Source organism: Erythrolamprus reginae, chromosome 10 (assembly GCF_031021105.1).
Source record: "Erythrolamprus reginae isolate rEryReg1 chromosome 10, rEryReg1.hap1, whole genome shotgun sequence".
Taxonomy (NCBI): domain Eukaryota; kingdom Metazoa; phylum Chordata; class Lepidosauria; order Squamata; family Dipsadidae; genus Erythrolamprus; species Erythrolamprus reginae.
This window is the reverse complement of record NC_091959.1, coordinates 47,392,981-47,420,802: the sequence shown is the minus strand read 5'-3', so window position 1 is coordinate 47,420,802 and position 27,822 is coordinate 47,392,981. Positions and strand designations below refer to the sequence as shown.

The window sequence follows — 27,822 nt, the reverse complement described above, 5'->3', positions numbered from 1 at the left end:
GGCAGACTAGATGGACCAGGAGGTTTTTTTCTGCCGTCAGTCTTTTTTGTTTCTATGTTTCTATATATTATTATTATTATTGTTATTATTATTACTATTATTATTGTTGTTACTATTATTATTATTATTATTATTATTATTATTATTATTATTATTAATTAGATTTGTATGCCGCCCCTTTCCGTAGACTCGGGGTGGCTCACAACACAATAAAAACAGTTTATAACAAATCTAATAATTTACAATTTTAAATATTTAAAAAACCCCATTATTAAACAGACATACACACAAGCATACCATACATAAATTGCATAGGCCCGGGGGAGATATCTCAGTGCCTGACGACAAAGGTGGGTTTTAAGGAGTTTGCGAAAGGCGAGGAGGGTAGGGGCAGTTCTAATCTCTGGGGGGAGCTGGTTCCAGAGAGTCGGGGCCGCCACAGAGAAGGCTCTTCCCCTGTGGCCCGCCAACCGACATTGTTTAGTTGACGGGACCCGGAGAAGGCCAACTCTGTGGGACCTAATCGGTCGCTGGGATTCGTGCAGCAGAAGGCGGTCTCGGAGATATTCTGGTCCGATGCCATGAAGGGCTTTAAAGGTCATAACCAACACTTTGAATTGTGACCGGAAACTGATCGTCTTTTGATTCGCAAAAGGTTTCTGTAAACCCTGGTGTTCTTAAATGCCTTTTCTCCTCCTGATCTCTGCAGATCATGGCAGAAACGGTCAAGGATCCGGTGATCAAGAGATGCTGCGAAGCTCACAACCGCCTTTCCGACCTTCAGAACATAAGCGACGGCCTGGAAAAGTGCCAGAAGAGTCTGAATGATTACCTGGACTCCAAGAGGAACGCTTTCCCCCGTTTCTTCTTCATCTCGGACGACGAGCTGCTCAGCATCCTCGGAAGCAGCGACCCCTTGTGCGTCCAGGAGCACATGATCAAGGTAGGGGATGATGGGGAAATCCCCAGAGGAGTTCGATTCTCCTTCTCCCTTTGGGCCACAGCTGGTAGCTTCGTCCACCCGTTCGATTGCATTTCAGATGTGGAGTTGTATGGGGGGTTCGGGGAGGGGCAGCATCTCCGGTGTAGGGACATGTCATGTCCTTTCATGGCAGCTCATTTTAGGCCAGCTTTTAGGGTAGGTCATTCACCTTTGGCCCCCACCTGTCACTCAGGCGAAGGCTGCAAGCTAATACCTTTCACTACGTAACTCCTCTCACCTTCTCAATAACCTTCTATAGCGAGGATCAATTTATTTATTTATTTGTTTATTTATTAGATTTGTATGCCGCCCCTCTCCGTAGACTCGGGGCGGCTCAGAACACAATAAAACAGTTCATGACAAATCTAATAATTTACAATTTAAAATATTTTTAAAAACCCGTTATCAAGCAGACATACGTACAAACATACCATACATAAATTGTATAGGCCCGGGGGAGATATCTCAGTTCCCCCATGCCTGACGACAAAGGTGGGTTTTAAGGAGTTTGCGAAAGGCGAGGAGGGTAGGGGCAGTTCTAATCTCTGGGGAGAGCTGGCTCCAGAGAGTCGGGGCCGCCACAGAGAAGGCTCTTCCCCTGGGGCCCACCAACCGACATTGTTTAGTTGACGGAACCCGAAGAAGGCCCACTCTGTTGGACCTAATCGGTCACTGGGATTCGTGCGGCAGGAGGCGGTCTTGGAGATATTCTGGTCCAATCCATTGACTTTCCACTCTCATGTCTTCCTCATTCTCTGACTGGGACCGCTCTCCCATTGTCACGTCAGCCCCCTCTAGTGGTTCCTCAGGCTCACTCCAGTCACTTTCTCCCTCGCTCTCTGCTTCTGTCAATGCCCCTGGCCCAGGGTATCCAGAGGGGCCTGGCTCCTCCTCCTCAGAATCTGACATGACCTGAGAGGTGGACAAGGAGCACTCACAACACACGCTAAGAGCAAGACACAAAAGACCAATTCACCCGGCCCATCTCCAACGGTCTCGACTCTTATCCTGCTATTGGAGCAAGATAAGATTACTGCAACGCTCTCTACATGGGGCTACCTTTGAAAAGTGTTCGGAAACTCCAGATCGTGCAGAACGCGGCCGCGAGAGCCATCGTGGGGCTTCCCAGATTCACCCACGTATCTACAACACTCCGCGGCCTGCATTGGCTGCCGATCAGTTTCCGGTCACAATTCAAAGTGTTGGTCATGACCTTTAAAGCCCTACATGGCATTGGACCAGAGTACCTCCGGAACCGCCTGCTACCGCACGAATCCCAGCGGCCGATAAGGTCCCACAGAGTTGGCCTTCTCCGGGTCCCGTCGACTAAACAATGTCGTCTGGCGGGCCCCGGGGGAAGAGCCTTCTCTGTGGTGGCCCCGGCCCCCTGGAATCAACTCCCCCCGGAGATTAGAACTGCCCCCCACCCTCCTTGTCTTCCGTAAACTACTTAAGACCCACCTATAGCGCCAGGCATGGGGGATTTGAGACACCTTTCCCCCAGGCTTATTATAATTTATGTTTGGTATGTATGTGCTGTTTGGTTTTTAATTATGATAGGGTTTTTAGGGTTTTTTCTAATATTAGATTTGTGCCAGTATAATATTGTTTTTATCGTTGTTGTGAGCCGCCCTGAGTCTTCGGAGAAGGGCGGCATACAATCTAATAAATTATTATTATTATTATTATTATTATTATTATTATTATTATTAAGATGGAAATCTGGGAAGAAAGAGAGCGAGGGGTGACTACACGCACCCCTCCATCGCTTTAAACCAATTCACACGCACGTTTCTTGACATCTCCCCTCTCTCCCCCAATCCCCGTATCAGATGTACGACAACATAGCCGCCCTGAAATTTCACGAGGATGACAGCGGTATGAAGATCGCCACCGCTATGATTTCCGCAGAAGGTGAAGTGATGGAGTTCCGTAAAGCCATCCCGGCAGAAGGCAGAGTGGAAAACTGGATGACAGCCGTGCTGGTCGAAATGCGAAGGACCAACAGGCTGATCACCAAGGAAGCCATCTTTTGGTACTGCGAAGACCGAAGCAGGTGAGGGTGAGGGCGCTTCCCCAGGGCCCAGCAATATTGTTGGTCCTCCAAGAACTCTGGCAGTCCAAGTCCAAGTCAATCTGCCCCCTAAACTTCACTGAGGGATCCAGAGTGGTTTGGCGAGACAACTGGACAATGTCGCTTGGCGGGGCCAAGGGGAAGAGTCTTCTCTGTGGGGGCCCCAGCCCTGTGGAATCAGCTCCCCCCAGAGATTCGTATTGCCCCCACCCTCCTCGCCTTTCGCAAGAGTCTTAAGACTCATTTATGCCGCCAGGCTTGGGGCCACTAGACTCTAGCCCAGCGGTCACTAAAGTACGGCCCGTGGGCCGCATGCGGCCCGCTGAGGCCATTTAACCGGCCCGCGGGTGAGTGACACAACACAGTGTTCCATCTAATTTTCTATGAATAAAATGCGGTATTTTGTTAGTAACTAATATCAATCATCAAAAAAGTTGCAAAAGTTTTTTTTTTCTAATTTTGTCATCCAGTTACATTCATTTTCTTTTAATTAAATTCCCTCCTCAAGAAAGTACAACACCAATTATATTTCTAACTTATTAACCATTATGCCAAAGTGCTTCCTTCTTTCTTTATACATTTTTCTATAAGCCAAGAACAATCAGATGTTAATGAAAGAAAATTAAAAACAAAATATAAACATATATGAATTTCAGACTTCTTCCCCCCCCCCTCTAAATAGTAGGTTCCCATTTTGTTTTTTACTTTAAAATAAGGTATGTGCAGTGTGCATAGGGATTTGTTCATAGGGTTTTTTATAGTCCGGCCCTCCAACATGTCTGAAGGACAGTGAACTGGCCCCCTGTGTAAAAAGTTTGGGGACCTCTGCTCTAGCCCCCTGGCCTACAAATGTGTTGAGAGTATGTTGATTAAATGGAAATGATTGTCCTTTTATGGTTCTGGGTTCCTTTTTTTAGATTATAAATTTAATTAATTGGATTTAGGATGTTATATATTGTTCCGTTACATGACGTAAGTCACCCCGAGTTCTTGGAGAGGGGCGGCATAAAAGTCCAATTAATAAATAAAATAAAATAAATAAATAGTATAGAATTGGGGAATAGAGACCCATTTGTTCTGACAGGCACGCCCAGATCATCATTTGATTGATTGGACTTTTATGTCGCCCCCTCTTCGAGGACTCGGTGCGGCTTACAACATATAATAAAACAATGTATAGTATCTTAGATCCAATTAATTAAATATTTATTTATTTTATTTTATTTATTTATTGGATTTGTATGCCGCCCCTCTCTGCAGACTCGGGGCGGCTAACAACAATGATAAAAAACAACATGTGACAATCCAATAATAAAACAACTAAAAACCCTTATTATAAAAACCAAACATACCATGCATAACTTGTAATGGCCTAGGGGGAAGGAATATCTCAACTCCCCCATGCCTGGCAGTATAAATGAGTCTTGAGTAGTTTACGAAATACAGGGAGGGTGGGGGCAGTTCTAATCTCCGAGGGGAGTTGGTTCCAGAGGGCCGGGGCCGCCACAGAGAAGGCTCTTCCCCTGGGGCCCACCAAACGGGGAAGGGTAAATATAACATCTTAAAACTCAAAAGCCATTAAAAAACAGCCAACTACTTCCTACTTCCCTTTAACACCTGCATTTTTACAGCCGCGAACACTAAGACAAAGCAGAATGACCGAAGATGTTTTTCTATCTTCATCTCTGCCACCTTTGCCAATCTGCCTTTCCCGCAGGGTTGATTGGATGCTGATTTATCAGGGCATGATGGTGCTGGCAGCCAACCAGGTGTGGTGGACCTGGGAAGTCGAAGACGTCTTCCGGAAGGTCAAGAAGGGGGAGAAGCAGGCCATGAAGACCTACGCCAAGAAGATGCACCAGCAGATCGACTCGCTGGTGACCCGGATCACCAAGCCGCTAAGCAAGAACGACAGGAAGAAGTACAACACCGTCCTGATCATTGACGTCCATGCGAGGGATATTGTGGACAACTTTGTGCGAGACAGGTAAATCACACACACACACACAAAACACACACACACACACCAGATGTGAAGGAACAGTTCAGTGAGGTTCAAAATCAGCTGCAAGTCACTGCAAGTCTGTCTGTCTATCTATCTATCTATCTATCTATCTATCTATCTATCATCTATCTATCTATCTATCTATCTCTATCTATCATCTATCTATCTATCTATCTATCTATCTATCTATCTCTATCTATCTATCTCTATCTATCTATCATCTATCTCTATTTATCTATCTATCATCTATCTATCTATCTATCTATCTATCATCTATCTATCTATCATCTATCTATCTATCTATCTATCTATCTATCTCTATCTATGTATCTATCTATCTATCTATCTATCTCTATCTATCTATCTATCATCTATCTATCTATCTATCTATCTCTATCTATCTATCTATCTATCTATCATCTATCTTTCTATCTATCTATCTATCTATCTATCTATCTATCTATCTATCTATCTATCTATCTATCTATCAGATTTGTATACCGCCCCTCTCCGTAGACTCGGGGCGGCTAATAACAATAAGACAATATAGACAAATCTAATATTTAAGTTAATTTAAAAACCCCAATTTAAGAAACCAATCATACATACAGACATACCATGCATAAATTTTATAAGCCTATAGCATGTTCGTATACATAGTCCTTAACTTATGACCATTTGTTCAGCGACTGTTCCGAGCTATGATGGTGCTGGGGGGAAAAAATAGTGGTTTCAGTCAGTCCTTGGATTTCAGTCATCCTTCAGATGGTAGGGAAAGTGAGTTGAATGCTTGGCTGCATAGCTAGAGGTACAACAAGCAGGAAGAGGGAGATTGTGATCCCGCTATATAGAGCGCTGGTGAGACCCCACTTGGAATAATACTGTGTCCAGTTCTGGAGACCTCACCTACAAAATGATATGGATAAAATGGAACAGGTCCAAAAAAACGGGCTACAAAAATGGTGGAAGGCCTTAAGCATCAAACGTATCAGGAAAGACTTCGTGAACTCAATCTGTAGAGTCTGGAGGACAGAAGGAAAAGGGGGGACATGATCAAAACATTTAAATATGTCAAAAGGTTAAATAAGGTCCAGGAGGGAAGTGTTTTTAATAGGAAAGTGAACCCAAGGACAAGGGTTAGTTGTGGGAAAGATTAGAAGTAACATGAGAAAATATTATTTCACTGAAATTGTAGTAGATCCTTGGAACAAACTTCCAGCAGACGTGGTTGGTCAATCCACAGGAACTGAATTGAAACATGCCTGGGATAAACATAGATCCATCCTAAGATTAAATACAGGAAATAGTATAAGGGCAGACTAGATGGACCAGAAGGTCTTTTTCTGCCGTCAATCTTCTATGTCTCTATGCCTCCCTAACTGTTCAAATCTTTTCCAGCATTATGGAAGCCCGTGAATTTGAGTGGGAAAGCCAGCTACGATTTTACTGGGACCGTGAGCCTGATGAACTCAACGTACGGCAATGCACCGGGACTTTTTCTTACGGCTACGAATACATGGGCTTAAACGGGCGTCTGGTCATCACTCCCCTCACAGACCGGATATACCTGACGCTCACACAGGTAAAACCAACAAGGACACGTTCCGTGGGCTTCTATTTCCAGAATGGCCCCCTTTTTTAAAATAAAAAAATTAATTAATTAAAAAGCAGATCTGGAATTTGGGGAATCTTAAACCACCAGAATGCGTCTCCCTGCAGTATCCCATTTTTAATTCTTCTTCTCGTCCTCATTTTAGTCTCAACATCATCATTATTATTATTATTATTATTATTATTATTATTATTATTGATTAGATTTGTATGCCGCCCCTCTCCGCAGACTCGGGGCGGCTCACAACTGTGATAAAAACAATATATATTGACAAATCTAATAATTAAAATCTAAGATAAAAATTGTACATTTAAAAATCTAAAAGCAAGGAACCCCAATATAACATCCTTTTCCCTTTTTTCAACTTTCTCTCTCCCCCACCCCCCTACCCCCACTTCAAAGGCCTTGTCAATGTACTTGGGTGGAGCACCTGCTGGTCCAGCAGGAACTGGAAAAACAGAGACGACCAAGGACCTGGCCAAAGCTTTGGGCTTGCTTTGTGTGGTCACCAACTGCGGAGAAGGCATGGACTTCAAGGTCAGGAATTCACCCGTCCCCCCTTCTTCATTGCCTATTTGACCCCTATGACAATCCTTAAGTGTTGGACCTCATGATTCTTGACAAATGTATCTTTTTCTTTTATGTACACTGAGAGCATCTGCACCAAAGACAAATTCCTTGTGTGTCCAATCACACTTGGCCAATAAAATTCTATTCTGTTCTATTCTATTCTATTCTAAATGTATCTTTTTCTTTTATGTACACTGAGAGCATCTGCACCAAAGACAAATTCCTTGTGTGTCCAATCACACTTGGCCAATAAAATTCTGTTCTGTTCTATTCTATTCTAAATGTATCTTTTTCTTTTATGTACACTGAGAGCATCTGCACCAAAGACAAATTCCTTGTGTGTCCAATCACACTTGGCCAATAAAATTCTGTTCTGTTCTATTCTTCTCCATCTTCTGCAGTTTCTTCCAGGAAATATTTTGGACAAATATGATATCAAAATACCAAGAATTGGGGCAAAGGGACCTCTACAAAGGATAAACAAGTTATAGACATAATGAAACAATTAAGGGATAATTGTTAATGGTTGATAAAGTGGGAAGGTCCCCAAAGGAAAATTTTGAAATATCCAAACAAGGAAAAAAACGCAGTGAAAACATTTGTGATAAACATCCCTAAATATGGACATGAGGAAGGGGCGTGAACAAGTGAGAAAGAAGCCTATAAATGATATCATTTCTATCAAGCAAACCACCCCAGAAAATAACTGTCTTTCAGAGTCCCATTATACGCATAACTGATCTATCTTTTATTGACTTTATTTGACAATAAAAGTTCTTTTCCTTGCTTTTATTTTTGCTACTGGAGTTTTTCTTACAGTGCTTTTTCCAAAAAGGCAACTGGACTTCCTTTCTTTTTCCTTGAAGACGTTTCGCTTCTCATACTAAGAAGCTTCCTCAGTTTCTGGGTGAAGGATGCTGAATTCCCCCACCCTTCGGTAGAACCGAAGAAGCTTCACAGATGGGAAGCGAAACATCTTCAAGGAAAAGTCTAGTTGCCTGTTTGAAAAAGGGGCAAATCCTGAGTTGGAGAGCTGAGAGTCTCCATAAAGCATGTCACCTTTTTTTTTTTTTAATAAATTTTTTTATTGATTTTATAAGTTTACAAAAAACAAACGTATAACAGTGCACAGTGCATGTGCCCATCACCAAACAACACACACACCCCATCACCCCCACCACCCCTATGGAAGGATTCAAAGACTTTTGAATTATTTGTCTATCTATTGGTCCTTGGCTCTATCTTGAACGCTTTTTTTTTTACTAAAAGAGTGATTGTAGTTTATTTTTCGTATTTACATCACAGATTCTACTTAACATATAATCTTTTACCTTGTTCCATCGCACCATCAGCTTCTCTAGTTTATTCTCATCAAAATTATTTAATCTTATTTCCATAATTTCAAAGTGTATGTAATCCACCGTGTACCAATACCAATTCTGTAGTGTCCATTTTGTAGAGTCTTTCCATCCTAATACTATCACCGCTTGAGCACTTTCCAATGCTACAGTTTTAATTTCTTTAGATTCTCCTAGTTCCCTATATTTAATTAAGATTGCTGTTTCTTTTGTAATTATCCAATTAATATTTAACATTTTATTAATTTCATTCTGGACTACCTTCCAGAATTTCTGTATTTCTATACATTCCCAGATCATATGCATAAAGATTCCTTTTTTCTGGCATCCATGCCAGCATTTACCTTTCTCTTTCCCCTGGTAGTATGCAAGTCGTGCAGGTGTATAATACCACTTATGTAAGATTTTTCTTCTCATCTCTTTAACTCTCGTGTTTTTAATCTTATATATGTTTACTATTATTTCTTCCATTTCTCTTTCGTCTATTTGTAAGTCATCCTGCCAACATCTTGTTAAACTTTTAACTACCTCTTCTTGCCTCTGCAATAGCATTCTATATATGTTACTGGCTTGTCCTTTACTTTCATTTATCTTTACCCTTATTATTTTTTCCAAGTTATTTTCTTCTCGTAAGAAGGCTTCTTTATTCTCACTTTTATTTAAACATGTACATATTGCATTAATCTGCAACCATTGCTGTTTACCGATCAGCCATTCCAATCTAGTTCTACTAACTCTTCCATCTTTCTCATATAGCTGTTCCATTCTCATTACCCCTTTACTATTTAATATTTTAATGATTCTAATTAAATTAGCCTCATCCCCTATATTCAATGCATGCAACGTTGATAGCTTGGATAACTTTATTCCACTTGTCCTCTGCCATTTAAGCCATATTTCTAAACATGCTTTAAAAGAATCACTTAGGGTACTGATTTCAATTCTATTCCAATTTTTAAATAATAATTCTTTATTATTTATATTATTAATTTCTCTTTCTAGTTCTACCCATTTCTTTTCCCCCCATAGCTGTAGCTCGATTAACCTTTCAATTTGAAATGCATTTCTATATATTACTAGAGATGGGCTTCCCCAACCTCCTTCTTTTTCTTGTGCATACTGCCAATGCTTCCTTATTCTAGATTTTTTCTCTCCTTCAATCCAAAAGTTTAGTCTATTATCCCATTCTCTTAATTTTGCCTCAGGAAAACTGCCCGGTAAAACTTGAAACAAATACATCATCTTTGGTATTATCATCATCTTAAGGGCCCTTATCTTAGCCATTCTTCCTAAATTTTTTCCCTTCCAATTTTTGATCTGCTTCTGGATTTTTTTCCATATTAAATTATAATTGGCCGTTGTTATTTTGGATGGATTTTTAAATAACCAAATTCCCAAATATTTCATTTTTTTACAACCTAGTTTCAATCCTGAAATTTTTTGAATTTCAATTTGCTCTTTAGGGCCAGTATTTAAGCATATTATCTCTGACTTTTCTATATTAACCTTAAGCCCAGATTGATCTTTAAATTCTTGAAGTAATATCATTATTTTTTTCATCATTTCAATTGGGGTTTCAGACATTACTATAGCATCATCTGCAAATAAGTTTAATTTCAATTCAAGTTCCCCTATTTGATAGCCTCTCCATTCCTTATCATTTCTAATTTTATTTGCTAAGGTCTCAATTGCTAATGCAAATAGCATTGGGGATAATGGGCATCCCTGTTTAGTTCCATTTTGAATTTTAATCATTTCTGTTCTATTGCCATTTACTCTAATTTGAGCTACATTATCCTTATATATTGTTTCTATAACTTTACAAAATTTATTTCCCATATTTAAATCTTTACATAGTTGAAATAGGTATTCATGATTAACTTTATCAAAGGCCTTATAAACATCTAATTTTAAAATGCTTAATTTCCTTTTGGTACTGGTAGCATGATGTAGAACATTAATCACGTTTCTTATTGGTTCAAAGATTTTCCTTCCTTTCACAAATCCATATTGATCTTCTCCAATTATTTTTGGTAATATATTCTCCACCTTCCGTCCTCTTCCGTTAGGCCGTGGGTAAAATCTTCTCGGGCCTCGCCCAGTGCGGAGCGTGGGGCTGCTTCGATGAATTCAACCGGATCGACGCTTCCGTCCTGTCGGTCATCTCCTCCCAGATCCAGACCATCCGGAACGCCCTCATGAACCAGCTGAAAACATTTCAGGTAAAGAGGGACATTTAAAAAAACAACAACTGCATGACATTCTACCGGCCTTCCGAAAAGCCTTGAAGACCTGGCTCTGCTGTGAGAATCAACATCAGGAGTCCCCAAACTTTTTACACAGGGGGCCAGTTCACTGTCCCTCGAACTGTTGTAGGGCCGGACTATTAAAAAAACTATGAACAAATCCCTATGCACACTGCACATACCTTATTTTAAAGTAAAAAACAAAATGGGAACATACTATTTAGAGGGGGGGGGAAAGAAATCTGAAATTCATATATGTTTATGTTTTGTTTTTAATTTTGTTTTATTTATTTATTTATTCATTTGTCCAATACATAAATACATAGGAAGAAAATAGACATGTGATAATATAAAAGAGGGTGAAAGTGAACTTAGAGGAGAGGATATATGAAAGGAAGAGAATATATAAGATAGGTGAAAGAAAGGAAAGACAATTGGACAGGGGACGAAAGGCACATCAGTGCACTTATGGACGCCCCTTACTGGCCTCTTAGGAACCTGGAGAGGTCAATCGTGGAGAGTCTAAGGGAGAAGTGTTGGGGGTTAGGGGTTGACACAATTGAGTCCGGTAATGAGTTCCACGCTTCGACAACTCGATTGTTGAGATCATATTTTTTACAGTCAAGTTTGGCACGGTTCATATTAAGTTTGAATCTGTTGCGTGTGCTTGTGTTGTTGCGGTTGAAGCTGAAGTAGTCATTGACTGGTAAGACATTGCAGCATATGATCTTGTGGGCAATACTCAAATCGTGTTTTAGGCGCCGTAGTTCTAGGCTTTCTAGGCCTAGGATTGTTAGTCTATTTTCGTAGGATATTCTGTTTCGAGTGGAGGAGTGAAGGGCTCTCCTGGTGAAATATCTTTGGACATTTTCAAGGGTGTTGATGTCTGAGATGTGGTATGGGTTACAGACAGATGAGCAGTAGTCTAGGATGGGTCTGGCAAAAGTTTTGTTAACATCTGATTGGCTATACAAGGTTTTCTTGGTTTATAGAAAAATGTATAAAGAAAGAAGGAAGCACTTTGGCCTAATGATTAATAAGTTAAAAATATAATTGGTGTTGTACTTTTTGAAGGAACATTAAGGAGAGAATTTAATTAAAAGAAAAGTATGTACCTGTGCTCCTGTCACTCACCCGCAGGCCGGATAAATGGCCTCAGCAGGCCCCATGCGGCCCACGGGCCGTAGTTTGCAGACCGCTGATCAACATCTTAGCTCCAGCCAAATTGCGGTGTGATTGCTATGTGTGATTCGATGATTGTATTGCTAGTCTAAGGAATTTTATAGTTGTTATAATTGATTGATTAACGGTTTTATTGCTTGTTACTTGACTTTTTATTGTATTTTTTCTTTTTTTTAAAAAAAAATCTTCATTGAATATTTACATTTAAAAACAAAAACAAGGGCAAAGAAAAAAAATGTACAAACAAAAGATAACATATAAAAACATTCAACTTTATAACATATATGCCAGCTATTCTGACATTTTATTGTACTTTTTCATTGTTGTAAGCCCAGTGAAGGGCTGCAAATTTTTTTACTACCACACTGTGGGTGTGGCTTGTTTTGTGGTGTGGCTTGCTGGCCATGTGACCAGGTGGGAGTGCCTTGGCGATCGTGTGACCAGGGGAGGTGGCTTAAAAGTCTCGTGACTGGCTTAAAGGTGGCCAACTTGGCGTCACTCACTTCAAGGGTTAGAGTTAGGGTGCCTGGCCTCTCCTCGCCTCAAAGGGAGACTATCTCTAGCCCTCTCTATTTACTATTACTGAACATCCAAAATATACTATTTAATTCTATGTATATATGCCATATGTGTACGTATGTATTACACACAGGCACACAAAAATATACATGATCTACTATACAAACTGTATGTGTATGTACACACACGCACGCACAGCTCTTCCAAAGTTATACACATTCAACCTCATTTAATGCAATGGGAAAAACATACCCAGAGCCCAGAAGGGGGGGGGGGGGAGAAAAACAATTCAAATTTTTTCTACTGGTTCTGCGTAACTGACCATACCTGTAGGAGCCCATCACTGTGTAAGCCTCCCTGAGTCCTACAGGATTGGATGGCATCTAAGTCAAACAAAGAAACAAATAAATAAATTCTGACCCTTAACACCCAGGTCCTAATTGGGACCCTCGGCTGAAGTTCCACATTCTCAGTTTGAAGGGCAAGAAATCGCACTGGACCCTCGGATGGGCATCTTCATCACCATGAACCCCGGCTACGCGGGACGAACGGAGCTTCCTGAGTCCGTCAAGGCCCTTTTCAGGCCGGTCGTGTGCATCGTCCCCGATCTGCAGCAGATTTGTGAGATCATGCTGTTCTCCGAGGGGTTTCTCCTGGCCAAGGTGGGTCTGGGGAAGCCTCTGGAGCAGGGGTGGGCAATTAATTTTGCCATGTGGCCGCATGAGAAATTGGGGTGGTCTTAGAGGGCCGGACTAATATAATTAACTCGGTTCTACCCAATACTGTAAAGACCCAGACCCCGGCCTGACCTAAACACCCAGGCCCACTCTACATGTCACAGGCATATCAAGCCTTTAGAGATTATTTTTAGGCTTAAATAAGAAAACCATCCTCTGCTACCATGTCACGGGATGAGAGAAAATTAAATGTCTGTTAGGACCTTAATCTTAACCCCGTGGAGATCGATGGTTTTGTTATTTAAGCCTAAAAATAATAATCTCTAAAGGCTTGATATGCCTGGAACAAAGAAGAAATTCTATCTCTCAGATTCATTACTTTTTACACACCCCGCGACACTACAGACCCCTAATTGTTTGCTTTATGGCAACACGCTGCACCACAGTCACTGCGCTGGAGTGTTTGCGTGGATTCTGCGCTCGTCCGCTGTCGGTAGGCGGTCGGGGTCCACTCCAGTGCGAGGATGAAAGAGCTCACTGCGTCTGCCGGGACCCCTCCGGTTCCTGCCTTCCCCATGATTCATCAGGAAAGCAGGAATTGAAGGAGTCCCGGCAGATGTGGTGAGCTCTTTCATCCTCACACTGGAGTGGACCCCGAACTCCATGGACTGGTCACAGATAGCGGGCGGGCCAGTCACAGACAGTGGGCCGTCCCTTGCCCAGGTCTGTTCTGGAGCCTGGGGAGTGCGAAAAACTGGCCTACTGGGCCCACCGGAAGTCAGGAAATGAGCCATTTCTGGCCTCCATGGGGCCTCTTGGGGGGGGGGGAGGGAGCCATTTTTGCTCTCCCCAGACATTGAATTATGGGTGTGTGTATCATAGTGCGCGCACATGTGTTTTCAGCACCTGAGGGAAAAAATGGTTCGCCATCACTGGTATAGCATGTACAGAGGTAATGCAATCCACTGATATAAGAATTTAGTTTAAATAAAGTGTCAGCAAGTGTGTGTGAGAGAGGGAGAGAGGGAGGGAGAGAGAGGTGGACCATACAATACAAGAGATAAAATATTAAATTAAGATAAATGTCCCATAGGTGCTAGCCAAGAAGATGACTGTGCTGTATAAGTTGGCGAGAGAACAACTTTCTAAACAGCATCACTACGATTTTGGCCTTCGGGCTCTGAAGTCTGTCCTGGTCATGGCCGGAGAACTGAAAAGAGGGTCCTCGGAGCTCTCTGAGGTAAACTTATTTCCGGTCTTCGACGGGTAGAACAAACTAGAGGTTTGTGACAAAAAATAACTTTAAAAAAGTAACTCCAGTTCTTTTTCTATCATTTGTGAGAATTATTTTATCTTTTAATGTTTCTTGAGGTAGATTTTAATTGGAAATTCTGTGGGAGGCCTCATCTTTTGCTTTTAAGAAAGTGAGTCCATTCAAGGAAATCAACTCTGCTCACCCCCATTTTCCATCTTTCTCTGGGGCTCAAACCCCCTCTAGGACGTGGTCCTCATGAGAGCCCTCCGAGACATGAACCTCCCCAAATTTGTCTTTGAAGATGTTCCTCTTTTCCTTGGCTTGATCTCTGATCTCTTCCCCGGATTGGATTGCCCTCGAGTCCGCTATCTCAGATTCAACGACGCGGTGGAACAGGTGCTGGCTGAAGAAGGTTACGTGGTTCTACCTGTTCAGGTACCTAAATAAAGTCACTAAGATCAAAGCGATGGTCAAACTATAGATGAATCCTTTCCTTCATGAAGCTTCAAGACTCCCGATTTAAATTATCCACAAATATGTCAGTTCCGTGAAGAAGGGTTTATAACTCCACTCAAGAGGGCTGCCACTGAGGTAATTTTTTCTCCCCTCAGGTGGATAAAGTGGTCCAAATGTATGAAACGATGCTGACGCGACATACCACAATGGTGGTAGGGCCCACCGGAGGTGGCAAGTCTGTAGTCATCAACGCCTTGTGTCATGCTCAGACAAAGTAAGCCCAGATCAGTCCGTTTGGTGGATCGTGGCCTGGATTCCCAGGTGGGAGGGGCTGAAAGTGAGAGGCAACTCAGGATAGTTTGTGGGAGAGAAAGCGGGTGAAGGCAGCTCCTTCCTGACAGTTCCCAGAGTATATGTTTTACAGTGCCAGGAGCCTGATTGAGTTTGTTTGTTTGTTTGTTTGTTTGTTTGTTTGTTTGTTTAGTTAGTTAGTTAGTTAGTTAGTTAGTTAGTTAGTTAGTTAGTTAGTTAGTTAGTCAGGTACGTTTTGGTGGTATACAAAGATATAATAATATTTATATGTTTCGATCATGTCCCCCCTTTTCCTTCTGTCTGGAGGAAAAGGGGGGACATGATCGAAACATTTAAATGTGTTAAAGGGTTAAATAAGGTTCGGGGGAAGTGTTTTTAATAGGAAAGTGAACACAAGAACAAGGGGACACAATCTGAAGTTAGTTGGGGGAAAGATCAGAAGCAACATGAGAAAATATTATTTTGCTGAAAGAGTAGTAGATCCTTGGAACAAACTTCCAGCAGACGTGGTTGGTAAATCCACAGTAACTGAATTTAAACATGCCTGGGATAAACATATATCCATTGTAAGATAAAATACAGGAAATAGTATAAGGGCAGACTAGATGGACCATGAGGTCTTTTTCTGCCGTCAGTCTTCTATGTTTCTATGTATATACATGATACTAGTAAGAGAGAAACATGAGGACAGGGGACGCTGGTGCACTTATGCACACCCCTTACTGACCTCTTAGGAATCGGGAGAGGTCAACAGCAGACAGTCTAAGAGTAAAGTTTTCAGGGTTAGGTGATGATACTACACAGTCTGGTAGTGAGTTCCATGCATCAACTACTCAGTTGCTAAAGTTGTATTTACTGCAATGAAGTTTAGAGCGGTTTACTTTAAATTTGTATCTGTTGTGTGCTCAAGTTTTATTTTATTTTTATTTATTTATTTATTTATTTTGTCCAATGCACAATGAGAGTTTTAGTGGGTATACATATATATATATTTGTTTTCGTATATTTTCACGGGTATATATATGTAGATTGTTCTGAGTTCTGGTTTTGTCCCGTGTAATTTTTTTTTCCAATATATTTTTATTAATTTTCTTAAAATAGACAAAACTGACAAACATACATTTAACATAAAAATGGGGTTGTATCTTCCCCACTTATTCTAGAAGTAAAATTTCAATACAGAAAAAAGAATACATTCAAAAAGTACTTAAGTTCAACTTATTGCTTTAAATGAAAAGAAGAAATTTGTTTGAAAAGAAGAAATTTGTTCTGTCCCGTGTAATATTTTGAGTGTCTATGCGACGTTTCGGTGAAATCACATTCACCATCATCAGGCTGAAGTTATAAGCTTCGTGCTGCTGTAAATATATTTACAGCAGCACAAAGCTTATAACTTCAGCCTGATGATGGTGAATGTGATTTCACCGAAACGTCGCATAGGCACTCAAAATATTACACGGGACAAAACCCGAACTCAGAACAGTCTACATATTTATTTATTTATTTATTGGATTTGTATGCCGCCCCTCTCCAGAGACTCGGGGCGGCTAACAGCGACAATAAAACAGTGTACAATAGTAATTTGGTATTGATGATTAAAAATCTATAAATATAAAAACCAAACATACATACAGACATACCATGCAGAGAATTGTAAAGGCCTAGGGGGAAAGAGGATCTCAATTCCCCCATGCCTGGCGGCAGAGGTGGGTTTTAAGTTGTTTACGAAAGGCAAGGAGGGTGGGGGCAGTTCTAATCTCTGGGGAGGAGTTGGTTCCAGAGGGCCGGGGCCGCCACAGAGAAGGCTCTTCCCCTGGGTCCCGCCAGGCGACATTGCTTAGTTGACGGGGCCCGGAGAAGATCCACTCTGTGGGACCTGACTGGTCGCTGGGATTCATGCAGTAAAATAGTAAAATACATGATGAAGGTTATAGAGGAGATACTCATAGTAAAATATATCTAAGAAAGAATAGAAAAGAAGATATAGGAATAGAACATATCAATGAAAGAATAGAAGAAGAGATATAGGAATAGAAGAAAGGCATAGGAGATATAGGAGAGCAATAGGACAGGGGATGGAAGTTGGGCAAGATTTCTGTCTGGTTGTGAGGAACAACAAAGGAAGCTTCTCATAAGGGTCCCAACGTGTCTTTCTTGGTTGTCGAAACCTGGCAATCAGGGATGGGATTACTTTTTGTTTCAGTCCACCGCCCCATCGTTTAACGCAGCCGATGTGAATGGGGGGGAGGGTGTCATAGTGAATCTGGCTGTACCTACCAAATTCATGGAAAATCTGTTTTTGAAATTAATGGTCATCCCGAAGTTCATAAATTTCACAGCCCTGAATGTCCCAAGCAAGGTGATTTCCCACTTTTTGTGCCCGTGAACTTTGTGCGATGGGCTTCGTTAGGGACAGGATTTCATATCTGAGATTAGAATGTCATTCATTCAGTTCTGCTTCTCGTAGAATTTATAGGTTTTATAATTTATAGGTTTTATATGTTGTTTAATATTAGATTTGTTCCACTACTATATTGTTTTTGTTACTGTTGTGAGCCGCCCCAAGTCTTCGGAGAGGGGCGGCATACAAATCTAATAAATAATAATAATCGATCCCTCATTAGGTTAGGCCTGCTGACCAAGCTGTATATCCTGAACCCCAAAGCCATGAGCGTCATCGAATTGTACGGCATCCTCGATCCCACCACACGCGACTGGACAGATGGCGTTTTGTCCAACATCTTCCGGGAAATCAACAAACCCACCGACAAAAAAGAGAGGCGGTAAGTGGATCCTACATCCATGTTTTTTCAATAAGGGAAAATCTTTAGATTCCTTGATTATTCCTTCAGAGATCCACCTGGCTTCACGATTGTTAAAAAAATTAGTTACGAGCTATTATATTTTACTTTTTGATTTTGAGGGGAATAGAAGGGGAGATACAGGTTAGGAGGCAGGCACATCAAGGGGGGTTATTATTATTATTGTTGTTGTTGTTGTTGTTATTATTATTATTATTATTATTATGTCAATACAACACACCAAACGAGATCACTATGCTGGATTTCGTATTTCATCACCAGTCGGGCGCTTCCCAAGCACCTAGGACTGCGTGATGTAGCGGTGAATTATGTTTGCCGATCCCAGTAAAGCGGCCTTTTGCAATTGACAGATGGAGATTTCGTCAATTCCAATGGTTTTCAAATGTCCGCTGAGATCCTTTGGCCCTGCGCCCAGCGTGCCAAGTACCATTGGGACCACTTTCACTGGCTTATACCAGAGTCATTGCAGCTCGATTTTTAGATCTTCGTATTTCACTCATTTCTCTAGCTGCTTCTCCTCAATTCTGCTGTCTCCTGGGATTGCGATGTCGATGATCCATACTTTCTTTTTCTCCACGATCACAATGTCTGGTGTGTTATGCTTCAGAATTTGGTCAGTCTGAAGTCGGAAGTCCCACAATAGTTTTGCTTGCTCATTTTCGACCACTTTTTCGGGCTTATGATCCCACCAGTTCTTTGCCACTGGGAAATGGTAGTTCTGGCACAAGTTCCAGTGGATCATCTGTGCCACAGCATCACAGCATTATTATTATTATTATTATTATTATTTATTATTATTATTATTATTATTATTATTATTATTATTATTATTATTTAGATTTGTATGCCGCCCCTCTCCGTAGACTCTTGGTTTCAGAAATCCTCTGTTATTGTCATAATGGAGTAAAAGGATCTTGAAAACCTGTCCAAGATTCTCTGACGCGAAACCGAATCAAGGCAGAGTTATCTTGAGTTTCTTTCTCAACCTTCCCACATTCCCACGACTAACTTTCTCTCCCTCCACATCCTGTTCATTCTTTCCTTATTCCAAAGGCTTAACTATACATTTCTTTCACAATTATGAAACTGCAAATTGGGCTATCCTATCCCATTTTTGAAAGCTTTCTCTGATCCTCCCTGGCTTCCGTATCGTTTCCCCCTATGTTTCTTTCTACCTATTCCCTATCAACCTCAAGCCTCCAACGATCCAGTAAAGCTCAGTTTATGCAAAGGAATAAGAATTGTTTGTTCATTCATTCATTCATTCATTCATTCATCCAATACACAAATACTTAGGAAGAAAAATAGACATGTAGTAATATTTATAAGAGTAAAGTGAACTTAGAGGAGAGGATATATGAAAGAAAGAGAATATATATGATAAGTGAGAGAAAGGAAAGACAATTGGACAGGGGACGAAAGGCACACCAGTGCATTTATGTACGCCCCTTATGTTGGTCTTCACTGTGTTTCCCCCTCTCCCTTAATCTGTATACACAGGTACATATTATTTGATGGCGACGTAGACGCTCTCTGGGTAGAAAACATGAATTCGGTGATGGACGATAACAAGCTGTTGACTCTGGCCAACGGGGAGCGGATCCGGCTCCAAACCCATTGTGCCCTTCTGTTTGAAGTAAGACTTGTCCCACGAGGCCTTCCTTTGGAAGCAGCCCCACCCATTTCCAACCCAACAGAAGAGGAGGTTCCTGAGCCACCACCAGATCTTGGAACTCCTTGTAACCTTCCTTATAGGTTGGAGACCTACAATACGCTTCCCCAGCCACCGTATCGCGTTGTGGGATGGTCTTTGTAGACCCGAAGAATTTGAGATACAGGCCTTATTGGGATAAGTGGACGAAAGAAAGGAACAAGGTAAGGAGCAACTAACGGTGAACCTAGAAACTTCTTCTGAAGACCACCAGTGATGGTGGGCTCTTCATTGTATCTGGACAAGCAGAAGTGAAGCCACTTTATAAAATAACATTTTTATGGGTTATGTTGTGCGATAGTTCTTGTTTCCCATAAAATTCCAACTCGAGCTTTGCTTGTTTGTTCAAGAGTTATGGTCTTTTTGTGATGTTCTTCCAAATCAGTTGTTGTTGTTAGCTGCGAAGTTGTGTCCAACCCATCGTGATCCCATGGACAACATTCCTCCAACCCTTCCTGTTCTCTGCCGTCCCCTTCTTCTTTTGCCCAGCATCAGGCTCTTCTCCAGTGAGTCCTTCCTTCTCATTAGACGGCCAAAGTCTTTGAGTTTCATCTTCAGGATCTGGCCTTCTAAAAAGCGGCCAGGGTTGATCTCCACTAGGACTGACCGGTTGGATCGCCTTGCAGTCCAAGGTACTCGCAAGAGTCTTCTCCACCATCAGAGTTCAAAGGCCTCCATTCATAGAAACATAGAAGTCTGATGGCAGAAAAAGACCTCCTGGTCCATCTAGTCTGCCCTTATACTATTTTCTGTATTTTATCTTAGGATGGATCTATGTTTATCCCAGGCATGTTTCAATTCAGTCACTGTGGATTTATCTACCACGTCTGCTGGAAGTTTGTTCCAAGGATCTACTACTCTTTCAGTAAAATAATATTTTCTCATGTTGCTTTTGATCTTTCCCCCAACTAACTTCAGATTGTGTCCCCTTGTTCTTGTGTTCACTTTCCTATTAAAAACACTTCCCTCCTGGACCTTATTTAACCCTTTGACATATTTAAATGTTTCGATCATGTCCCCCCTTTTCCTTCTGTCCTCCAGACTAGACAGATGGAGTTCATTCAGTCTTTCCTGATACGTTTTATGCTTAAGACCTTCCACCATTCTTGTAGCCCGTCTTTGGACCCGTTCAATTTTGTCAATATCTTTTTGTAGGTGAGGTCTCCAGAACTGAACACAGTATTATTCCAAATGTGGTCTCACCAGCGCTCTATATAAGGGGATCACAATCTCCCTCTTCCTGCTTGTTATACCTCTAGCTATGCAGCCAAGCATCCTACTTGCTTTTCCTACTGCCCGACCACACTGCTCACCCATTTTGAGACTGTCAGAAATCACTACCCCTAAATCCTTCTCTTCTGAAGTTTTTGCTAACACAGAACTGCCAATGCAATACTCAGATTGAGGATTCCTTTTCCCCAAGTGCATCATTTTACATTTGGAAACATTAAACTGCAGTTTCCATTGCTCGCTAAGATGCTCCCAAGAGGAGGAGGAAGAAGAATTGGGAAGGACCTGTTCTTCTAACTTAGAATAACATTTTTTCCCCCCAGCAAGAGAAGCAGCTGTTGGACAAACTCTTTGACAAATACGTGCCTTTCTTGATCGACATGATTATCGAAGGGATTGTGGACGGACGGCAAGGAGAAAAATTGAAAATGATTGTCCCGCAGACAGATCTAAACATGGTAAATAACCTGATTTTTTTTGTTTTCATGAAAGGAGAAAAACATTGAGCCCGAGGTGTGTGGAATAGCTCTGAATCCAATCTGGATTTCATTTCTTCTTCTTTTTTCCTGTTAACTTTTATAATATTACTGTTAACACACACACACACAAATAGACACTTTGCATGGCCTGTCCCCTTCTACTTTACTGACAAACAAGGTTACAAAAGGCAAGGAGGGTGGGGGCAATTCTAATCTCTGGGGGGAGCTGGTTCCAGAGGGCCGGGGCCGCCACAGAGAAGGCTCTTCCCCTGGGTCCCGCCAGACGACATTGTTTAGTCGACGGGACCAGGAGAAGGCCAACTCTGTGGGACCTAACTGGTCGCTGGGATTCGTGCAGCAGAAGGCGGTCCCGGAGATAATCTGGTCCGGTGCCATGAAGGGCTTTCAGCAGTCAGCAGAAGTAGCCTGCAGTACCGCACTCTAACCACTGCGCCACCTTGGCTCTTAATGAAATAATTTGCCCTTCCCTTCTCTTATATCCTCCCTTAGACCACCTGCCCCCAAAAAAGAACCGTGACTGCTTTTCATGGCCAGGCGATGAAGGGTTGTTGGGTTTTTTTGGCCAACCTCTGGGGTTTCATCCCACAGGTGACTCAGCTGAGCATGATGCTCGATGCTCTGATCGAGGGCGAAATAGAGGATCCCGACGTGCTTGAGTGCTACTTCCTGGAAGGCCTTTACTGCTCTTTGGGAGCCTCCCTCCTTGAAGCAGGGAGGGGCAAGTTTGACGACTTCATTAAACGCATGTCTTCCATGTCAACGGTCAACGACGAGATGATATTAGCGAAACCAGGAGAATTGCCAGGTTGGTGTCAGAGATCAGAAGAAGACCTCCTTCTCCTTTTCTCCTCCTCCTCCCTTCCAGCACTGATGATGTTCTCTAGTTAGGTAATTAAACGTCTACAAGAAAAGAACCAAGTTCTGAAAGCATTAAAGACCCCACAGTCCTCCTCCTCCCCCCGCTTCTCCACAAACCTGTTCTGTCGGGCTCTCTGGTAGACTCCTCCCGAAAATTCACAGGTACAAATTTCAGACACACACACGTTTGAAAATTCCAAACAATGTTCTTTATAATGAAAAGTCACTTAAACCAAGCCCTCTTTTGGTATAGCAAAGAGCCCTGGTCTCCAAACAAACTGGTAATTGGTACAAGTCCCTTATCAGTTCTGTGATACTTAGCTTGCAGCTGTGAGGCAATTCACAGTCCTTCTTCTTTCACAAAGTGAAACATCCTTTGCCCTGGTTTAGTTTCAAAGCAGGGAAAAATCAGCACACAAAAGGTCAAAGTCAGCAAAGCAGTCACGAAACACAAGGATCAGATAATCCTCCACAATGGCCAAACCCACAGGCTGCTCTTTATAGCAGCCTCACTAATGACCACAGCCCCACCCAACCACAGGTGGCCTCATTTTCTTTGATAATAATCTCTCAGTTGTTGCTGCCTGTGCATCGCTCTCCGCATGCGTGGCTGTATCATTAACTCTTGTTCTGAATCCAAGGAGGAGCTAGAGAATTGATCTCCTTCTGAGCTGTCTGCCACACACTCCTCCTCCCTGTCACTCATGTCTTCTTGGTCAGAGGAGCCTTCACCAGCAGATTCCACCGGGGGGGGGGCAAAACAGGCCTGCGGCATGTGGATGTCTCCTCCACATCCACAGTCCTTGGGGCAGGAGCAGGGGCAGAGCTAACCACAACAAAAACCTTACTCCCTTCTAGCACTGCTGATGTTCCCTAGTAGGGTAATGGAAACGTCTAAAAGAAAAGAACCAAGTTCTGAGAGCACTAAAGACCCCACAGTCCTCCTCTCCTCCTCCCACTTTCACTTTCACTTTGCTCTGAAGGCAGCTGAGGGAACGCCAGCCCTGTTCCCCAGGTCTTCCAGAAGAAGAAGCGTCTCTTCCACCACCACCATCGTTCTAAGGTGTCCCCGTTGCTCTCTTCTGCAGGGCAGCTCCCCACCTTGTACGATTTCCACTTTGACGGGCGCACCAAAAGGTGGGTGCCGTGGAGCAGCCTGGTGGCCCCGTATAACCACACCCCCGAAGTGAGATTTATCGACATCCTAGGTAAGAGGGAAATAAAACACAGCACTGTTGGTGGGAGTGACACCGGTTAAAGCTTGAGAGTCCCAATTTTGATGAGCGCTTTCCAAAGCAACGTATTTTCAGGCATTCTTTATCTATTTCTGGTCCCACCCCACCCATCCCTTTATTGTTGTTGCAAACCTCCAAGGCAGTAAATATATCCATCACATGTTTCTCCTCCTGTTTTCTCTACAACAACAATCCTGTGAGGTGGGCTGGGCAGAGTAAGACAGAGTGGTGATATCACTGTCTCCAATGATTGGTCCAAAGTCAACCAACTGGCTAAGGCAGGACTAGAATTCACTGTGCCTTGGTCATTGGCCCAAATTTTATTTTATTTTTATTTATTCATTTGTCCAATACACAAATACATAGGAAGAAAAATAGACATGTAGTAATATGTATAAGGGTAAAGTGAACTTAGAGGACAGGATATATGAAAGAAAGAGAATATATATGATAAGTGAGAGAAAGGAAAGACAATTGGACAGGGGACGAAAGGCACACCAGTGCACCTATGTACACCCCTTACTGGCCTCTTAGGAACCTGGAGAGGTCAATCGTGGAGAGTCTAAGGGAGAAATGTTGGGGGTTAGGGGTTGACACAATTGAGTCCGGCAATGAGTTCCACGCTTCGATAACTCAATTGTCACCCAGTCAGTTTTCATGCTTAAGGCAGGTAAATTAAACTTAAATAAATATACTTAGTGTGTAACCTGATGACCCCTCCTAACCAGCATCTGATCGTATCTCCTTTGTTTCCTTGAATATTACAAGTCAGTGTCGTTTTTCAGAAGGGAAGCATAAAACACACCCCAGGCTCGAGTAGCAAGGGGGGGGTAGGGACCTCTCTGTAGTAAAGGATGAGTTGGGACACCTTCTCTGCGAAGCTGCTTGGGACTCCCAGCCAATTTCTGACCCTTCAACGGTTTCTTCTTCAGTTCCGACGGTAGACACAACACGGACCACTTGGTTGCTGGAGCAGATGCTGAAGATCAAGCGTCCGATGGTTCTGGTGGGAGAGTCCGGGACCTCCAAAACGGCCACGACCCAGAACTTGCTCAGGAAGCTGAACCCAGACATAAACGTAAGGCTGTCGTGTTCCGGATCATGAGTCCATCCTCCTGTCGTCTATGGGGCCGTTCTTCCATCTCCTGGTTGCTCCTGCGCTGTAACCCAAAGGCAGGGGTAGGCAAAGTGGGCTCTTCTATGGCTTGTGGACCTCAACTCCCAGAATTCCTGAGCCAATCCTGCTAGCTCAGGAATTCTGGGAGTTGAAGTCCACAAGTCGTAGAAGAGCCAACTTTGTCTGCCCTTGCCCAAAGGAGCCTTTTTTTTTCCAGGAGGCAACTGGACTTTTATTGGTTCTTTTTCTTTTGAAGGTGTTTGGCTCTGACAGGACAGTGTAGCTTGCCGGCCATGTGACCAAGTAGGAGTGGCTTGATGAACATGTGACCAGGGGGTGGCTTGAAGGTCATGTGACTGGCTTAAAGATGGCCAACTTGATGTCACTCACGTCTAGAGTTAGGGTTAAGGTGCCTGGCCTCTCCTCGCCTCAAAGAGATACAATTATACTATTCAATTCTATGACTATATGCCATACATGTACATGCATATTATACACAGGCACACAAAAATATACATTATCTACTATATAAACGGTATGTGTATGTACACACACACGCACACACAGCTCTTCTAAATTTATACACATTCAACCAGTGTTCCCTCTAATTTTTTTTTGGGGTGGGCGGAAAAGTATAGTGTCTGAGCGGCAGTCCCTTTGGGACTGAGCGGCACAGAATAAATAAATAAATAAATAAACAAACAAATAAATAAATAAATAGGGCAACTCTATCAATATCAAAATGCCACTTAAATAGTTGCGCTAGTTTCAAACTAGATTTTGATTTTCTTTCTCTCTTCCTTACTCCCATTCTTTTCCTTTCTCTTTTCCTTCCTCTCTTTTTTCTATCTGTTTCTCTCTCTTCCTCTCTTCCTCTCTCTCTCCTTCCCTCTCACTCGTTCCCTCTTGGCTTCTGGGCAGGTTTGGAAAACTCTGAGTTGATGATGATTTTTAAGTGAGCGATTGCTCACTGCTCAGCTTAGAGGGAACTGTGCATTCAACCTCATTTACTGCGATAGGAAAAACATACCCAGAGCCCAGAAGGGAAAATAAAGCAAAAAAATTCAAACTTTTTCTACCGGTTCTGCGTAGCTGACCGTACCCGTAGGAGCCCGTCACCGATTGCACCCCGCTATCAGAGCTTGCAGTTTGCCTCCCTCGCCAGCCTTCGTTCCTGGCAGCAATTTTGGAACTGTTCCCACCCAGGTGCTGCTCATCATCAACTTCTCCTCTCGCACCACTTCCATGGACATCCAGAGGAACCTGGAGACCAACGTGGAGAAGCGGACCAAAGAAACGTACGGGCCTCCCATGGGGAAGCGACTCCTGGTCTTTATGGATGACATGAACATGCCTCGGGTAAGGACTCAAGGAAATTCGCCTCCCTGCCTTCCGTCAGGTTTTAAAGGCCCATCTTTGCCAGCAGGCTTGGGGCCTTTGAAACTTTAATATCTCACCCCGCCCAATGAATAATAATAATAATAATAATAATAATAATAAGTAATAATAATAATAATAATAATAATAATAATAATAATAATAATAAATTATTATTATTATTATTATTATTATTATTATTATTATTATTATTATTATTTATTTAGGATTTAGGGGTAGTGATTTCTGACAGTCTCCAAATGGGTGAACAGTGTGGTCGGGTGGTAGGAAAAGCAAGTAGGATGCTTGGCTGCATAGCTAGAGGTATAACAAGCAGGAAGAGGGAGATTGTGATCCCCTTATATAGAGCACTGGTGAGACCACATCTGGAAGACTGTGTCCAGTTCTGGAGACCTCACCTACAAAAAGATATTGACAAAATTGAAGGGGTCCAAAGACAGGCTACAAGAATGGTGGAAGGTCTTAAGCATAAAACGTATCAGGAAAGACTTCATGGACTCCATCTGTAGAGTCTGGAGGACAGAAGGAAAAGGGGGGAACATGATCGAAACATTTAAATATGTGAAAGGGTTAAATAAGGTTCAGGAGGGAAGTGTTTTTAATAGGAAAGTGAACCCAAGAACAAGGGGACACAATCTGAAGTTAGTTGGGGGAAAGACCAAAGGCAACATGAGAAAATATTATTTTACTGAAAGAGTAGTAGATGCTTGGAACAAACTTCCAGCAGACGTGGTTGGTCAATCCACAGGAACTGAATTGAAACATGCCTGGGATAAACATAGATCCATCCTAAGATAAAATACAGAAAATAGTATAAGGGCAGACGAGATGGACCATGAGGTCTTTTTCTGCCGTCAGACTTCTATGTTAATAATAATAATAATAATAATAATAATAATAATAATAATAATAATTTATTAGATTTGTATGCCGCCCCTGTCCGAAGACTCAGAAGAATGAATATAGGGTGTATGGTGTATGAATCTTGTTTGCTTAATTTTAAATTATGGGGAATTTTATGTAGATTTCTAATTTCGTTTTAACTCGCCCCGAGTCTCAGGAGAAGGAGCGGCATAGAAGTATGGAGGCTTCAGTGAGGCCGGTGTGTATGCAGGGGTGTGTGTATGTGTGTGTGTGTTTGTGTGCACATGCGTGTGGAGGAGGGCATTGCATTATGTGTGTGGGCACACACAGCACGCTATCACTAGACAATCCCCAAGGTCCCTTCCAGCCCTGTGATTGTGTATTTTAAAAGGTGAAACTTGTAAGTGTTCCACACTGGGCATAGACCCAATGATAGACATACAGCTCACATTAGAGAACCATCTTTTCAGCTGTGGCGAGGGGGATGTTTGTCCAGGTTCGCCTGGTGCACCAGCTGCGGCCCTATCTGGACCGGGACTCACTGCTCACAGTCACTCATGCCCTCATCACCTCGAGGCTCGACTACTGCAACGCTCTCTACATGGGGCTACCTTTGAAGAGTGTTCGGAAACTTCAGATCGTGCAGAATGCAGCTGCGAGAACAATCATGGGCTTTTCCAAGTATGCCCATGTCACACCAACACTCCGCAGTCTGCATTGGTTGCCGATCAGTTTCCGGTCACAATTTAAAGTGTTGGTCTTGACCTATAAAGCCCTTCATGGCACCGGACCAGATTATCTCCGGGACCGCCTTCAGCCGCATGAATCCCAGCGACCGA

At 42.4% G+C, this 27,822-nt stretch overlaps 1 protein-coding gene across 1 annotated transcript in view; it reads left to right on the top strand.

The window, feature by feature from the left end:
* The window catches only part of DNAH10 (dynein axonemal heavy chain 10), a 141,553-nt gene that overhangs the window by 47,785 nt on the left and 65,946 nt on the right, over positions 1-27,822 (top strand). The window contains 18 exon segments of the mRNA XM_070763165.1: positions 710-943; positions 2,815-3,038; positions 4,774-5,043; positions 6,460-6,643; positions 7,076-7,210; positions 10,671-10,823; positions 13,022-13,210; positions 14,319-14,465; positions 14,724-14,915; positions 15,092-15,210; positions 17,873-18,031; positions 19,571-19,706; positions 19,826-19,945; positions 21,335-21,469; positions 22,100-22,316; positions 23,458-23,577; positions 24,537-24,682; positions 25,928-26,080. Coding sequence (XP_070619266.1) covers positions 710-943; positions 2,815-3,038; positions 4,774-5,043; positions 6,460-6,643; positions 7,076-7,210; positions 10,671-10,823; positions 13,022-13,210; positions 14,319-14,465; positions 14,724-14,915; positions 15,092-15,210; positions 17,873-18,031; positions 19,571-19,706; positions 19,826-19,945; positions 21,335-21,469; positions 22,100-22,316; positions 23,458-23,577; positions 24,537-24,682; positions 25,928-26,080 — 3,033 coding nt within the window.